Source organism: Eublepharis macularius, chromosome 18 (genome assembly GCF_028583425.1).
Source record: "Eublepharis macularius isolate TG4126 chromosome 18, MPM_Emac_v1.0, whole genome shotgun sequence".
In the NCBI taxonomy this organism is placed as follows: domain Eukaryota; kingdom Metazoa; phylum Chordata; class Lepidosauria; order Squamata; family Eublepharidae; genus Eublepharis; species Eublepharis macularius.
This window is the reverse complement of record NC_072807.1, coordinates 10346305-10359565: the sequence shown is the minus strand read 5'-3', so window position 1 is coordinate 10359565 and position 13261 is coordinate 10346305. Positions and strand designations below refer to the sequence as shown.

The window sequence follows — 13261 nt, the reverse complement described above, 5'->3', positions numbered from 1 at the left end:
GTTTAACCTTCTTACTTTCAACCACAGTAATATCCAGAGTATTATGTATCTTCTTATCCATTTAGCTTTTGAAATCTCATAAGATCTTAAGTTCACCACCACCCTCATCCTCATTATTACTGACAGATTGAAAGCCTGAGTGGCTAATTATTTAAATTCTCATATATTTCAGGTATTAGAACCCATAGCCCTGACCTGGATAGCCCAGGTGAGCCTAATCTCAGAAGCTAAGCAGGGTCGGCCTTGGTTAGTAATTGGATGGGAAAACTCCAACGAAGACCAGGGTTGCAGAGGCAGGCAATGGCAAACCACCTCTGATAGTCTCTTACCATGAAAACCCCTCAAAGGGTCACCATAAGTCAGCTATGACTTGAAGGCAGCACACACACCACACATTACAGCCCATAAAGAAGATACGCATTAATATGAATAGGTACAAACTCAGTTCATATAGGTGTGACTGCACACAGAATGCTCTCAATTAAAATTGCATTCAAGAGAAATATAGCAGGCCATTAAGAGATGCGGATTCTTTTACCAGCTTGCAAAGGATAACTGTGGCGTGAAAGCAGAACTGTTCTCTTCCCCATTGAAGAAAAAGGGGTGGAACTTGGAAACTGCAGCAGTTGGCTTTAGGTTAAGTTCAAGATGCCCAATGAGCGCTTCAGAGAAAAGGAGGCTGCACTAGGTTAATCAAATTCCAGAAGAGAACAACTGAGAGCCAAGCTACAAGTGACGAATGACACTTGCCTGGCAAGTGAGCAGACTCACGTGTATTCCTCTCCGTTCACTTGCCCTCCACTTGATCACTATGCAAGTGAATGGCAAGTGAACAGGGAGGAATACACAGGAGTCTGTTCACTTGCCAGGCAAGTATTATTCCTCACTTGTAGCTTGGCTCTCAGGAACTCTTTCTGAACTATCACCTAAACACCACCTGCTGGCCCAAATGGAGCATTTCCCTTGTGGAATGACAGACATAAATATGTAGATGCAGGAGAAGGAAGGAGGGAGCTCTTGTCCAAGGTAAAGCAGAAGGTCAAACAATATGACCTTCACCTTGCACTAGGAGGGTGGGGAGAACAGCAACGGCACGTTCAAAAGGCAGGGGCACTTTCCTTGGAGCTGTGGCACTTGGCTTGTGGTTTCCATGGGACTTGGAATGCAGTTTCCCACTGTATCTCTAAAGCAGAGGTGAAGCAGGCACTAGAAAGGGATGTGTTTTGTGAGTCTTTATGAGAGAGTTTAGCTTCTCCCACAAAAACAAATGGAAAGTGAGTGATATGAGCGAAAGCTCTCTGACAAAAAAGCTCTCTGACAAAAAAAGAGTAGACACAACATCCCACAAAAGAGAATTTCTCTGTTTCTTGTTCTGGCCTAAGGGCTGCATCGGATGAACATGAGTCAGGAAGGAGGATGAAGCCTTGGACAACAGAAGAAATAAAGCATTTACTCATGGGAAAGTTTAGCCATGCTGTGACCATCTTGGCTTGGACATGTCTATCTCAGGTAAGTCATGTTGGCTTTCTTTTTGCATAGGCTTCAGCATTCTAGGAGAGCTAGATGTAAAAGAAATGTAGAAAGCCAACAAGAAATGGAAGATGTCTAATAATTTAGAGCTGGAAAGAAAATGTATGAAATATATCACAGCCATGGAGAAGAAAGAGAAAAGATTTGGGGTTCTGTAAGAGTTAAGAAAGATGGGTATTGCAAAACAAATGCATAGGAAAGAGCAAGAGTCCAGTAGCACCTATAAGACTAATAAAATTGATGGTAGGGTATGAGATTTCATGAGTCACAGTTCACTTCTTCAGATAGGGAAGAAATGTATATGGAAATCCTGACTAGCTAGAATGAAAAATCAGTGAATAAAATTCTACCTGTTGGTGTGGTGGGCTTTTTTTGAAAATGGAATAAATGAAGACAGAATATGAAAGAGTGATAACACACTATACAACCACAACTCTTTTCTCTTTGAAGATTCCACTGGTGGAACTTCAGGGGAGCTGCACAAATGCTGACCGGTAAGTAAATTGACAATCTAAGCACAATAAAAGCTCAGAGATTAGAAACTGTGCCTCATCATCATCATCATCATCATCATCATCATCATCATTTTTATTACAGTACCAAGACAAATACAAAAATTATGTTACCAAACTACTTATCAATAAAAAGAAAAATCATCGGTTATTTAAGAACTTTAAAATATATTTCACACTGTTTAAAAATTAATGTACAGAATCTGGCTACTTGCCATGTGATCATGTGGTTTTTATCAGCTAAGAGGCAGCAGAGCTTTGCTTTATTTGTAGTTATATGACTGGGAATCTTGTCTTATAGTGGAGTAATAATTTTTAAACAAACCTCTCCATAGAATGGGCAACTGAAGAACATGTGGTCTACAGACTCTACCTCTCCCAAAGGGCATAGACATAGCCTTTGCCTCCATTTCTGGAAGGATGAGGATTTGGGAAGGGTGAGCTCCACGATGTTTGGTAAATGGTCACCTTGGCTTTCTTCCAAGGATGTGAAAAATAAAATACTCATTTGGATCAGATTTGAATATCCAACCCAAAAGGGTGTCCCGCGAGTAAGAAATGAAGGCTGAACGAGGATAGCAAGTAGCATCGGTGTTTTTAAAGGGGGCATTAAAGGAAGTTGGAGGCATTGATGGGACCCACTCTAGCCTCCCTAGATTTTAGAGGTCCTTGGGAAAGCACCTTCAAAGGACCAGCTAAACCTGGAAGAGGAGTTGTAGGCAAATTAAGAATATCCTCCTGTAGCTTCCAGATTTCCAACTGTGCAAAGTAGCTTCCAGATTTCCGACTGTGCAAAGTAGCTTCCAGATTTCCGACTGTGCAAAGTCAAAACAGCAGCATTATTGAGGAAGTTGGGGGGATCCAACCATCCTACAAGGACCTTCCCTCCAGCCTAAAGAGCTTTCCTCCAAATCAAGTGGTGGAAGAGCCAATTAAACTGGAGAAAGTTTCCTTAGATGTGGCAAACTGAGCGAAAAGGTGGAATACAGTAATAAATAAACTTTGCTCAGTGGAGTGGTAGGATAAGGGTAAGATCCGCCTCTCTCTGCCCCGGGTGAAGGCACCAGCGCTGGTCTGGAGTGCAGAGTGGTGGCAATGGACCTTCCTCATCGTCTGCCTCTGTTTTTTCTTGCACTGTAGAGCAAGAAGTGATGAGCAGATCATCCTCTGAACATAAAATGCCATTTCTGACAATGGAGCCAGTGGGGACACTGGAGAATGCGAAGGGTGAAAGCAGAAGATCATACAGAGATTTTTGAATTCAATTTTAAGGAGAATTGGGGTGGGTGGGAATGACTCTAAACATTTCTCAGCAACCCAAACTCTCCTGGGAGCTCCATAATTCTATGGATACTGACAGAGGATCATAAATCATTCTACCAATGTTTATGATAGAAGGAGAAAAACTTAACGAAGTACAAATGATTAAAGAAAATAAAAGTCTTCACAGTAGCTCAGATGCAACAGCCCCTCCCCCATATTTTTGCACATGGAAGAACCTTGTCAAAGGGAAAACATCACAGGAACTCCTTATGAAAATATTTTTTTCAATTAATTGGAGTGGGAGAATTTCCCCATCTTTGGCATCTTCTGCAGGGCCTTGCTTGTTGCAACCAGGAGGGGATAGCTCATACATGTATGCCCCTCCTTGGATAACAGCAGTGTCAAGAGGACTCACCATCACAGATATGTTTGCATTTTTAAATTATATTTTGATAGATTTTACCTGGAAGCTGCCTTTGGAAGCCAGTCTTTTAGCTGAAAATTGGGGTTGGGAGGTTTGAAATAAAATAAACAAGAACCTTCATATCTCTTCCTATAGCTTCAGCCCACACAATGTTTTTCAATTGTCATAATTTCGCACACTGGATACAAATGGGCTGTTTTTACACATCTTACCGGCTGCGCAAAATCGTGCAAAACTCTTAGAATGATGGGATGCGCCCACAAACTGGAGTCATAATGAGAAATCGCTCCAGGAAGACACCATCGTTCCGGAAGTTTTGCACAATTTTGCGTGGCCAGTAAGATGTGTGAAAACAGACAAGCTTTGAACAGATTACTCTGTATGGTGATTGAATGCATGGGAAGAGAAAGCTGGGATGGTATCTGCGTGTGCACCTGACCTCTACAGAGCTAATGGTCATACCATGATCTCCAGAAGGGATGTTCTCCCTGTATTGTGCCAGTACAGCCTAGGCAAGGGCAGCTTGTAAAGGAATAGTGGAGTGGGGCCAGCAGCCATGATCCTGAAGACACACCTTCCCAACATCCCAACTATGAGCATTTGTTGAACAATTTGTCATCTGTTTCACAATCAATTGTAAATTGATCTAAATGATCAAAATTCATGTGCAAACCACCTCTTTGCTTTGCTGATATTAACTTTATCTTGAATGTTTCCCTCTTAAAGCTGCTCAGATGCAAACGTGATTCACCTCTGGTACATCTGGTAAGTGTAGGATAAACTTGTTTCCTTTGTGGCTTGTGTGTGGATGAATTGTGCGAATCACTGCGCTATTCTTCTGGACCACATTGAGAACTAAATATGAGCCAAGGGTCTGTCCTGGAAAGCCTGTGCCCTGCCTCAAGATATGTTAGAAATAAGAAGGGTGCCTCTGAGTATGTGCAGAATGCCTTCTCTCCACTGAGCAGACACTGCCCATCCATGCACCTCAGATGTAGGTGTCTTAGGGCAGAAGTTATCAAGGACTGGGAACCCGAAAGAAAGAATGAACGAACGATCGAACGAACGAATGAACGAACCACTGATTTCTTTCTGAAGTAGGTAAAGAAGGACAGTGTGTTAGGAGGATCAGACATTCTTCCCTCCTCTATGCAGTCATTCCAGCATTCATCACTTCAGATCTTCCAAACCCCAGATTTTTCCTACTCATAATACTTTCTATACATAAGAGGCTGAGATAGCAAAGGTAGAAGGTGATGTTTGTGGGGAAAGACACTTCAGAATGTTTTTAAAAGTTTGTATCGTCTCTGAAGGAAAGGGCAGGATGTGGGAGAATGAAGCTAAAACAACTGCTCTGCAAGGCCTGGTTGCCCCCAAAATGAACCCGGTGCCAGGGAAATGCAGAACTTGTTCCATTTAGACACCGAGTATGGGGATGAGGTTCTTGCTGTGTTGTCATTTATACAGCTGAGCTAGCACTGAAAGAGAGTGTTGACCTATAAAGGCCCGTCCACACTGAGCGACATGCCTGCATCCTAGTTGTACTCATCAGAATACCAACGGACAGTCACTGCCTATATATGTCTATCTCTACTTCCTATGTGAGTGATGATGATCCTCTTTAAAGCTGACAGCTATTGAACAAGCAATGCGTACAGGATTGCCTATTCTCCTGAGGCTCAGACCCTGAGACAGACACCTGCTGGGTGCTAATGGGCGTTGCACAGCCTACAAGAATGGGGGTGGAACCTAGTGGGATTAAGAATGGTGCACAATGAATGGCAAAATCTTGCAAGTAAGACAGAAAAATCACCTTTTCTCCTGGGCTCTGGCTGAGATTTTAGTTCTTACTCTGGACACCCTGGGAAGAAGGAGTTAAACTCCTGAAGCTTTGGATCAATCCCAGAGGAGATCTGCAATTGCAAACTCTGGGTAGGGCAATTCCTGGAGATTTGGGGGGTGGGACCTGGGGAGGGCAAAGTTTGGGGAATGGAGAGATCTCAGCTGGGTATAATGCCATAGCAAGCAGACCTTCCAAGCAGACATCTCCAGGGGAACTGATCTCTGTTGCCTAGAGATCAGTTGGAATTACTGATCTTCAGCCAACACCTGGAGGTTGACAACCCTACCTGGCACATACCTTGTAACTTCTCTGTGTGTGTTTTTTCGTGCATGCACTCTCAACGCTTGTGTGATGATGTCACCTCCAGAAGTGACATTGTTGCACCACCCACGGGAATACTCCCATGCTCTGCCCAGGGCCACGTGGAGCACTTCTGTGGCCAACACAATGATGTCACTTCTGGAAGTGATGTTGTCCACTGGGAGAACACAGCTGTGTGTGTTCCCAAGATGGCTACCTGTGGCGGGCAATCTCTGGGTGGCCTAAAAACTGGGAGATTGCCCACCACTGGCAGGCCCTTGAGACCCCTACCTGCAACCCAAGTGCCCTCTGCCCAACTAAGTGTACAGGGGAGGCCGCTGCTCAGGTGGTCACTTCCACCCCAACACTTTCCCAAGACCCTTCCACTGAATGAAAGAGAAGCTGTGATGGCTCTGGCACTTCTTTCTTTCCAGGCTTGCGGTGGCAATTGGTGGGCTGCTCTTCCTCTGCGGCGTGGCCTCCATTTGTGTGAAATGCTGCTGTCTTAACTGCCAGTCAGATGGGGATGACAACAGAGCCCGCCCCTACGAGGTGACTGTCATTGCATTCGATCACGACAGCAGCACCCTTCAAAGCACCGTCACCTGTGAGTGGAACACCAGCCCCAAAGGGTCACAAACCATCTCGGAAATATCACCCTAGGAGCTAGGGTTGCCAGGTCCCTCAATTCTCCCAGCGGGAGACTTGGACACTGGCTCCCTTTTGTCGCCACTCCTGCTCTTGTGACCGCACGTGCGCAAAGCGGGAATGACATCACGTGCGCCGGGGAGGGGCAGAGAGAGCGGACAGCTCTCTCTCTCTCTCTCTCGCCACCACCGCGCCCTTGTCCCTGCTGGCGCGGGCAGCACAGGGGCGGCTGTGGCTGCGGCGAGAGAGCAGGCCATGGCCACCACAGCTCTTACCAAGGCCGCCGCGCCCCTTGTCCCTACCAGCGCTGGCTGCACAGGGGTGGTGGCTGCGGCGGCGAGAGAGCAAGCTGCGGTGGCCATGGCCTGCTCTCCTGCCACCACCTCCGCTGCCACCCCGTGCAGCCGGCACCAGCAGTGACAGGGGAGGTGGTGGCTGTGGTGAGAGAGCGGGCCACAGAGGCAGTGAGAGCAGCCTGCTCTTGCCACCGCTGCCTGCTCTCTCTGCCGCTGCCGCCGCCCGCTCTCACAGTGCAGGAGCGTGCCCCGCACCCAGGGGTGCGCTGCGCCACCTGGGGAGGGGGCTGGCCAGGTTAGTGGGCATGGGGGACAGGGTGGGATCGGGGCATCCCCGCCCTGGGCGGGGGGATGGCAACCCTACTAGGAGCCCTTGGTGGCATGCATTGACTCGGGAGAGTAATATAGCCCTGAACGAAAGCAAGCTGCTCCCTGTCAGGTGTAACATCTACACCAGCTCTTAGTTGCAGGGCCACAGCTCAGAAATTCCTCTCCCAAATCCTCATAATTGTTTAGAAGACGTATAATACAAAATTATCCAGGCTGTCGGCTGAAAGGGAAGGAGGACGCAGTTTTGCTGATTCCCCCTCCTGACTGCAACTCCTTGGACTGGGGTATTGTTTGTTCACAGGGGTTTACTGACCCTCAGAGAGGATTTTTGGGACAAACCATGGGAAAGCCAGTGAAGGATTGACTCCTAGAATTCCTTCAGTAAACTTTTCCGCTAGATCCAACCCTTATGTTTAAATGCATTTTCTATAGAGTTTTCTGTGTCCCCTCATGCTTTCTGGAAGAAAAGGAAGGCCGTCGCTTCTAAAATGAAATTCAGGTACTAAATAGCTCTGTGGTTTTGGCCCTCAAGCCTGCACCAGGCACTCGCCAGCACTCATCTTCTGCCCAGCACTCATCTTCTGCCATCACTGGTCTCAGCAGCTCCTGATCTTTCCAGCTGCACTCCTGAGTGGCCCCTGCGCCAATCCCGCACGAAATTGAAGTTGCAGGGAGGATCTAGTGGGGCAATTTTTCAGTGTTTTACCTTTATACATCCTAGGCTTACCAGTTGCCTGCCAGAGGTGGAGGTGGCAATCCCCCCGGTAATCACCCATCACTGGCAGGCAATCCAGGAAAATGCACACTGGGCATGGTCCTGGCAAGGCACAATGATGTCACTTCCTGAAGTGACATCATCGCTCCAGCCACTGGCTTGCTTGTGTGCTTAATTGGGCCAGAATTAGCCCCGTGCAAAGCACAGGAGCATGACTGTGGCCTCCTCCAGCAACAGGAGGAGGAGGATAGCAGTAGGGAGGTAACAGTAACACAAGCACGTGGCTGTAGGGCACTTTCTTTTGTATCTTGGTTGCTGCCAGTTCTTCCAGCAGCTGATGGATTTTAACCAAAGTTAAATGTACTTTTTTTTTTTCAAAAAAGAGAGCTCCGAGTGCATTCTGCGCACTATGAGCCTCTCTTGAATGAGGAATACTGGGCTCCGCTGTTAGCCTCTCAGCATTTCTGTTCTTTTCTCTTTCAGCCTTGCATTCAGTGTTTGGGCCAGCAGCACGGCGGATACTTGCCGTGGCTCATTCCCACAGTGCAGTACAGGCAGCACATCCCTTTGCGGCAAGTGAGACACCACCCATTTATGAGGAGGCCCTACGCATGAGTAGATTCACCGTGGCCAGAAGCAGAGAGAGTACACCAGATCTGGAGCCGGTGGCTGAGGAACAGCAGCCGGGGACCAAAGCTCCAGAAGCGAATTGCCCCTGAGGCCAGCCGTGCTCCTGAGCCAGACATCATCAAGGACAGCACACTTCATGACCTGGCAGAGACTCTGAAATTCATTCCAAGCTGGTGCAAATCTAGTCAGGTGGTTGTATTTTTGATTTAAGAGACAGAAGATCTCTCCCTATTTTTCTCTAATCAAAGATTCCTGAGAGCACTTGCCTAGAAAGAGCCAACTGCTGTGACTCTGCACAATTACTTCACCTGGACTGGTTCTAGACAGTCTTCACAGGGGTCTTTGCATTGGGAGTCAGTCAGTCCCAGCACAGCTATCAACAGGAGGCTGCATATTGCATCTCTGTATGAGTCCCTGCTGCATACTTGCTTCCTTCTAATCAGGAGGGATACTCCAAATACATGAAAAAACACAAGTCAGGCTCATCTAAAAGGTGGGACATTTTTACTCTTATACACTCTAAAATTACTCCTTTCAGTGAAAGAGTGATGTGCATCTTTACATTTAATTGAGAAGTTAAAAAAACATCTTCACCTGGGTCATCAAAATTTGGCTCTGTTGGTTAAGAACACTGCTACTAAGTATTCCAGGAGGTTTGATCCAGCATTTTATTTAAACACGCTGAGCATCAATACCTTGTAATCCATACAACATTATGGCTACCCCAGGTTAGCGGTGCCAGGTCCCTTTTCCTTGAGTTCTCGTGTGTGTATGATGGCATCACTTCCAGGAAGTGATGTCATCACATAGGCCTGGAAGCATGTGTGCACTTCACAGGGGGTGATTTGGGCCCCAAACGGGCCCCATTTTGCTCTTTCAAGGCCCAAATCAGCCTGCTGCAAAGCATGGAATCACTCTTGAGGCAGCGTGAAAAACATTACTTCCGGGAAGTGACATCATCACATTGCCCTGAGAGTGCACCCGGGAGGCCTGTTCCCATGCCTTTCCCTCCTGCCGTCCAGGTGAGTGATACCCTGCTCCCACCGGGGGACCTGGGATCCTTACCTAGCATGCTTCCATGGCAGAGTGAGGATTCAAATCTGGGTGTCCCAGATTGTAGTCTGATACTTTAGCCACTATACCACACTGGCTTTCAACTGGGTATATTATTATCATCAGGGATGTATATTAAAAATCATTTTGCAGCCAGAAGAATGAGGGCAGTGAAAAAGTTTTCTCCACCAGTTTCAAAGTGTCATGTTGGTGGAGAGGACAGCTCAGATTCAGTGGCAGATAACTGTGTGAGCATCCCTACAGGCAATGTTTTCACAAACCAATCCAAGTCAATGACAAGCCTGCTCTGCCCCAGGTCTACAGTCCTCAGCAGGGGCTAAATTCTTCTCCAAATGGCATTGGTGGCCACGTGTTGGACCTGTGCCTTCTGTAACATATAACTTGGCTCTGCAAAGACATAGGCTAAGATAAGATCCTGGTTGACCAGCTGGTGCTCATTTGAGAAAGGCTATTTAAAGAATATCTGAGTGAATCACCATGCTGGCCTGTGAGTTATACTTTGAATGTTTCCTCTTTATTGTGTATGATTCATGACTGGAGTTTTTTCCAGTGTCTCAGAAAGAGGATAAAAAAAAACCCAGAGGATGTCCAAATTGCAGATGATTAAAGCAGCACTGCTGTACATGCTTTCTAGAAAATCCACCAGAGTTAGTGGGCTTACTTCTGAATACAGACTCAAGGATCATATGACTCCTAGCCTTCGTCATTCATCCAGTTCCAGTAAGATTTGCTGCATGGGGAATCATAGTCCTCAACGGTGATGCACGTCCCTCATCCTGTGTCACTGGGTGCATCCACCAGGTTCAACAAGGTCTAGATGGATATCAATGCCTTGCAATGTGTTTATTGCATTGAAGCTCTCTTGGTGGATTTGTGGCAATTTTATTTAACAAATCAATATCAATATTTGCCACAATGCCTCATGGATCAAATTATCCTTAAATTAACAGCAACTGTGCAAATGTTTATGAAAGACAGGTGATAATGATATACTAATTCTTTTACATATTCATAGAATCATAGGGTTGGAAGGGACCTCCAGGGTCATCTAGCCCAACTCCCTGCACAATGCAGGAAATTCACAACTACCTCACCCACACACACACCCCATGACACCTGCTCCATGCCCAAAAGATGGCGAAACCCCTCCAGGGTTGCTAGCCAAACTGACCTGGAGAAAATTGCTTCCTGACCCCAAAGTGGCAATCAGCATTACCCCGGGTGTGTAAGAAAAGGCCACGAGAACCAAGCACTGATTCAGTCCCTCCTGCCCTCCCTCTCATGATCTACCTAGTTTCACAGAATCATTAGGAATTTGATTCAGTTCACAGGTTTTGTGCAAAAACAGTTTGGAATGGATATTTCTTGGTCTGTGCCAAATTCGTAGGAGCAACAGAACTAACAGTGCAACCAGCCACAAGAGTCCCACAGAATACCCTTCCTGCTACCCTTTTCAGGCAATGTACTATTTTGTGGAAAGATAAGCTGGAAAGGACACTTTCCTTTAGTCCAAACCTGCCACAATGACAGGTGCCAGGGAACTCTTCATATACTGTTAAATTTCATCCACAGCTTCTCTGGATCTTGATGGAAAGGAGAGAAAGTTGAGTGTCATCCACATTTTGGTGACCTTCATCCAACATCCCAAGACAATCTTTTCCAGTGGTTTTGTGTAGATGTTAGAATGCATTAGAGACAAGATGGAACCTTATAGTTTGGTGTTCCCTCACTTATTCATCCTTGTTTGTGTATTTTCTGTTTTTAATTTTTATTTTTATGTATTTTAAAGTTTGTTTTAATGTACTTTAAAGTTTCTTTTTAGTGTTTTTGACTGTTGGCTGCCTTGGGGACCCTACGTTTGGTAGAAAGACAACATTGAAATATTTTAAATAAATATATAATAGTACCCCTACCCCATAAACCAGTGGCCCAGAGGAGAAGCAGATTTCTCCCAGCAGCATCTGCTGAAACCTCCTTTCCAGAAAGGACTCAAACCAGTCTAGCTTAGCACCAATCAGGCCCATCTCTGCCATGTGGTTCTAAAAGATTGTTACCCAAAAGACTACCTATGTCTGTACCCCTTCCTGTAATGAAAGAATTCTGAGGATATTTAGGGCATATTTAGGGTTAACATAAAGTGGGGCTTTCGTTGTGGAGGTTGCTATTCTTGCTATTGAAGGAAATGACAAATGAAGGAAGGGAGAAGTCTGGGCTAGCACAATAGGGGATTAATCAGACAAAAGCATTTACAATGGGAAATTAACCAGGCACAACTCTTAAGGATTCCCTGGTGATGCAGTAGAGCAGCAGTCCCCAACCTTTTTGGCACCAGGGACCGGTTTTGTGGAAGACAATTTTTCCATGGACCGGAGGGAGGGGGGGGGAATGGTTTCGGGATGATATAACTGTGCACTTTATTTCTATTATTACATTATATAATGAAATAATAATACAACTCACCACAATGCAGAATCAGTGGGAGCCCTGAGCTTGTTTTCCTACTAGACGGTCCCATCTAGGGGTGATAGGAGGTGGCAGGCAGTGGCAGACACAGTATAAGGCCAGTAGTCACGGTCCGGTCATCAGAGAGGGCAGCAGCAGCAGCCAGCAGGCAGCTCCAGCACACAGAGCCGCCGAGCAGCTGCTCCACCACGGAGACTACATTTTTTAGCACAACTGTGCGGGCAGGAGGCCAGTGGCACTTCTCCACTCCCCAGCAGCAGCCATGCCACCAGAGGAGAAGAAGAGGCAGGCAGAGGCAGACTTGGACAGATGGCAGGTAGTGCTCAGGGCGGATGGCTGCCCAGCGGGTCCAGTGGTGACTGGAGGAGGCAGAAGCAGACTGGGGCAGGTGGCAGGTGCTGCTCAGGGTGGCTGGCTGCCTGGTGGGCCTGGCAGTGACCCAGCACACAAAGGTGCGAGGGCAGGGCAGCAGCAGCAGCTCTAGCAAGTGCAGCTACACCGACCACGGCATGAGGCAGCAACTGTGTGTGTGCTGGCTGGGAGCAGGAGAGACCCAGAGGCATGATGGGAGTCAGCCGGCCAGGAGAGATGATATTTCTAATGAAAAGTGCAGAGCTAGCCAGGCGAGACGCGGCCACCCCTCCCAAGACTGCGACCGTCTACGTTGCCTGCTCCCTGGAGCCGGCTCTGCACTCGCCCTCCACTCACCTCCTGTGCGGCCGTTGCTAACAGGCCATGGACCAGTATCGGTCCACAGCCCTGGGGTTGGGGGCCTGTGCAGTAGAGTCCTTGCTTGACAGCTATGGTCAAATGGCTGAAAGGAAACAAATTGAAATTGAACCCAGATAAGATGGAAGTGATGCTGGTTGTGAAGGCAGAGATTTTGAAAACACTGTGCTTCCCATCTGTCTACACAAGATACGTCGGTGTGTGGTCGTCAAGTGTAGGGAGTCACAATGTTAGCTGGGAAGCATAATTTAACAAGATAGAGCCAGCGGAGATCACTCCAGTGATCTTCCTTAGAGGGTTTGTTAATTTCATCTTCACCTCCTGGAAGGCCTCCCCTAAGGCTCTGTCAATTTCACCTCTCTGCTTTTGTCTTGTTAAACTACCCTTACTGGCTAACATTGCATCTCCCAACATGTGTTCTTCATGTGTCTAATGTCTCGTGTTGAGAGACTCTCATTAAGAAGCAAGGAGTTATGATGAATCCAGCACTGTAGTTAGAAAAGC

General features: G+C 46.8%; 1 protein-coding gene across 1 annotated transcript; it reads left to right on the top strand.

Moving 5' to 3' along the window:
• The first annotated feature begins 1206 nt into the window (after positions 1 to 1206).
• Positions 1207 to 8896, top strand: TMEM52B (transmembrane protein 52B). The gene is made up of 5 exons (XM_055003033.1): positions 1207 to 1509; positions 1981 to 2024; positions 4456 to 4494; positions 6307 to 6479; positions 8345 to 8896. Exons 1-5 carry the CDS (start codon positions 1417 to 1419, stop codon positions 8578 to 8580), a joined length of 585 nt encoding a protein of 194 aa, XP_054859008.1. The 5' UTR covers positions 1207 to 1416; the 3' UTR covers positions 8581 to 8896.
• Positions 8897 to 13261: the final 4365 nt, after the last annotated feature.

Bases quoted from the DNA above. Each gene is read 5' to 3' on its own strand.
- TMEM52B (XM_055003033.1), top strand. From the start codon at position 1,417: ATGAAGCCTTGGACAACAGAAGAAATAAAGCATTTACTCATGGGAAAG. The intron at 2,025-4,455 runs GTAAGTAAATTG...TCCCTCTTAAAG, and splicing joins AGCTGCACAAATGCTGACCG to CTGCTCAGATGCAAACGTGA. The intron at 4,495-6,306 runs GTAAGTGTAGGA...CTTTCTTTCCAG, and splicing joins ATTCACCTCTGGTACATCTG to GCTTGCGGTGGCAATTGGTG.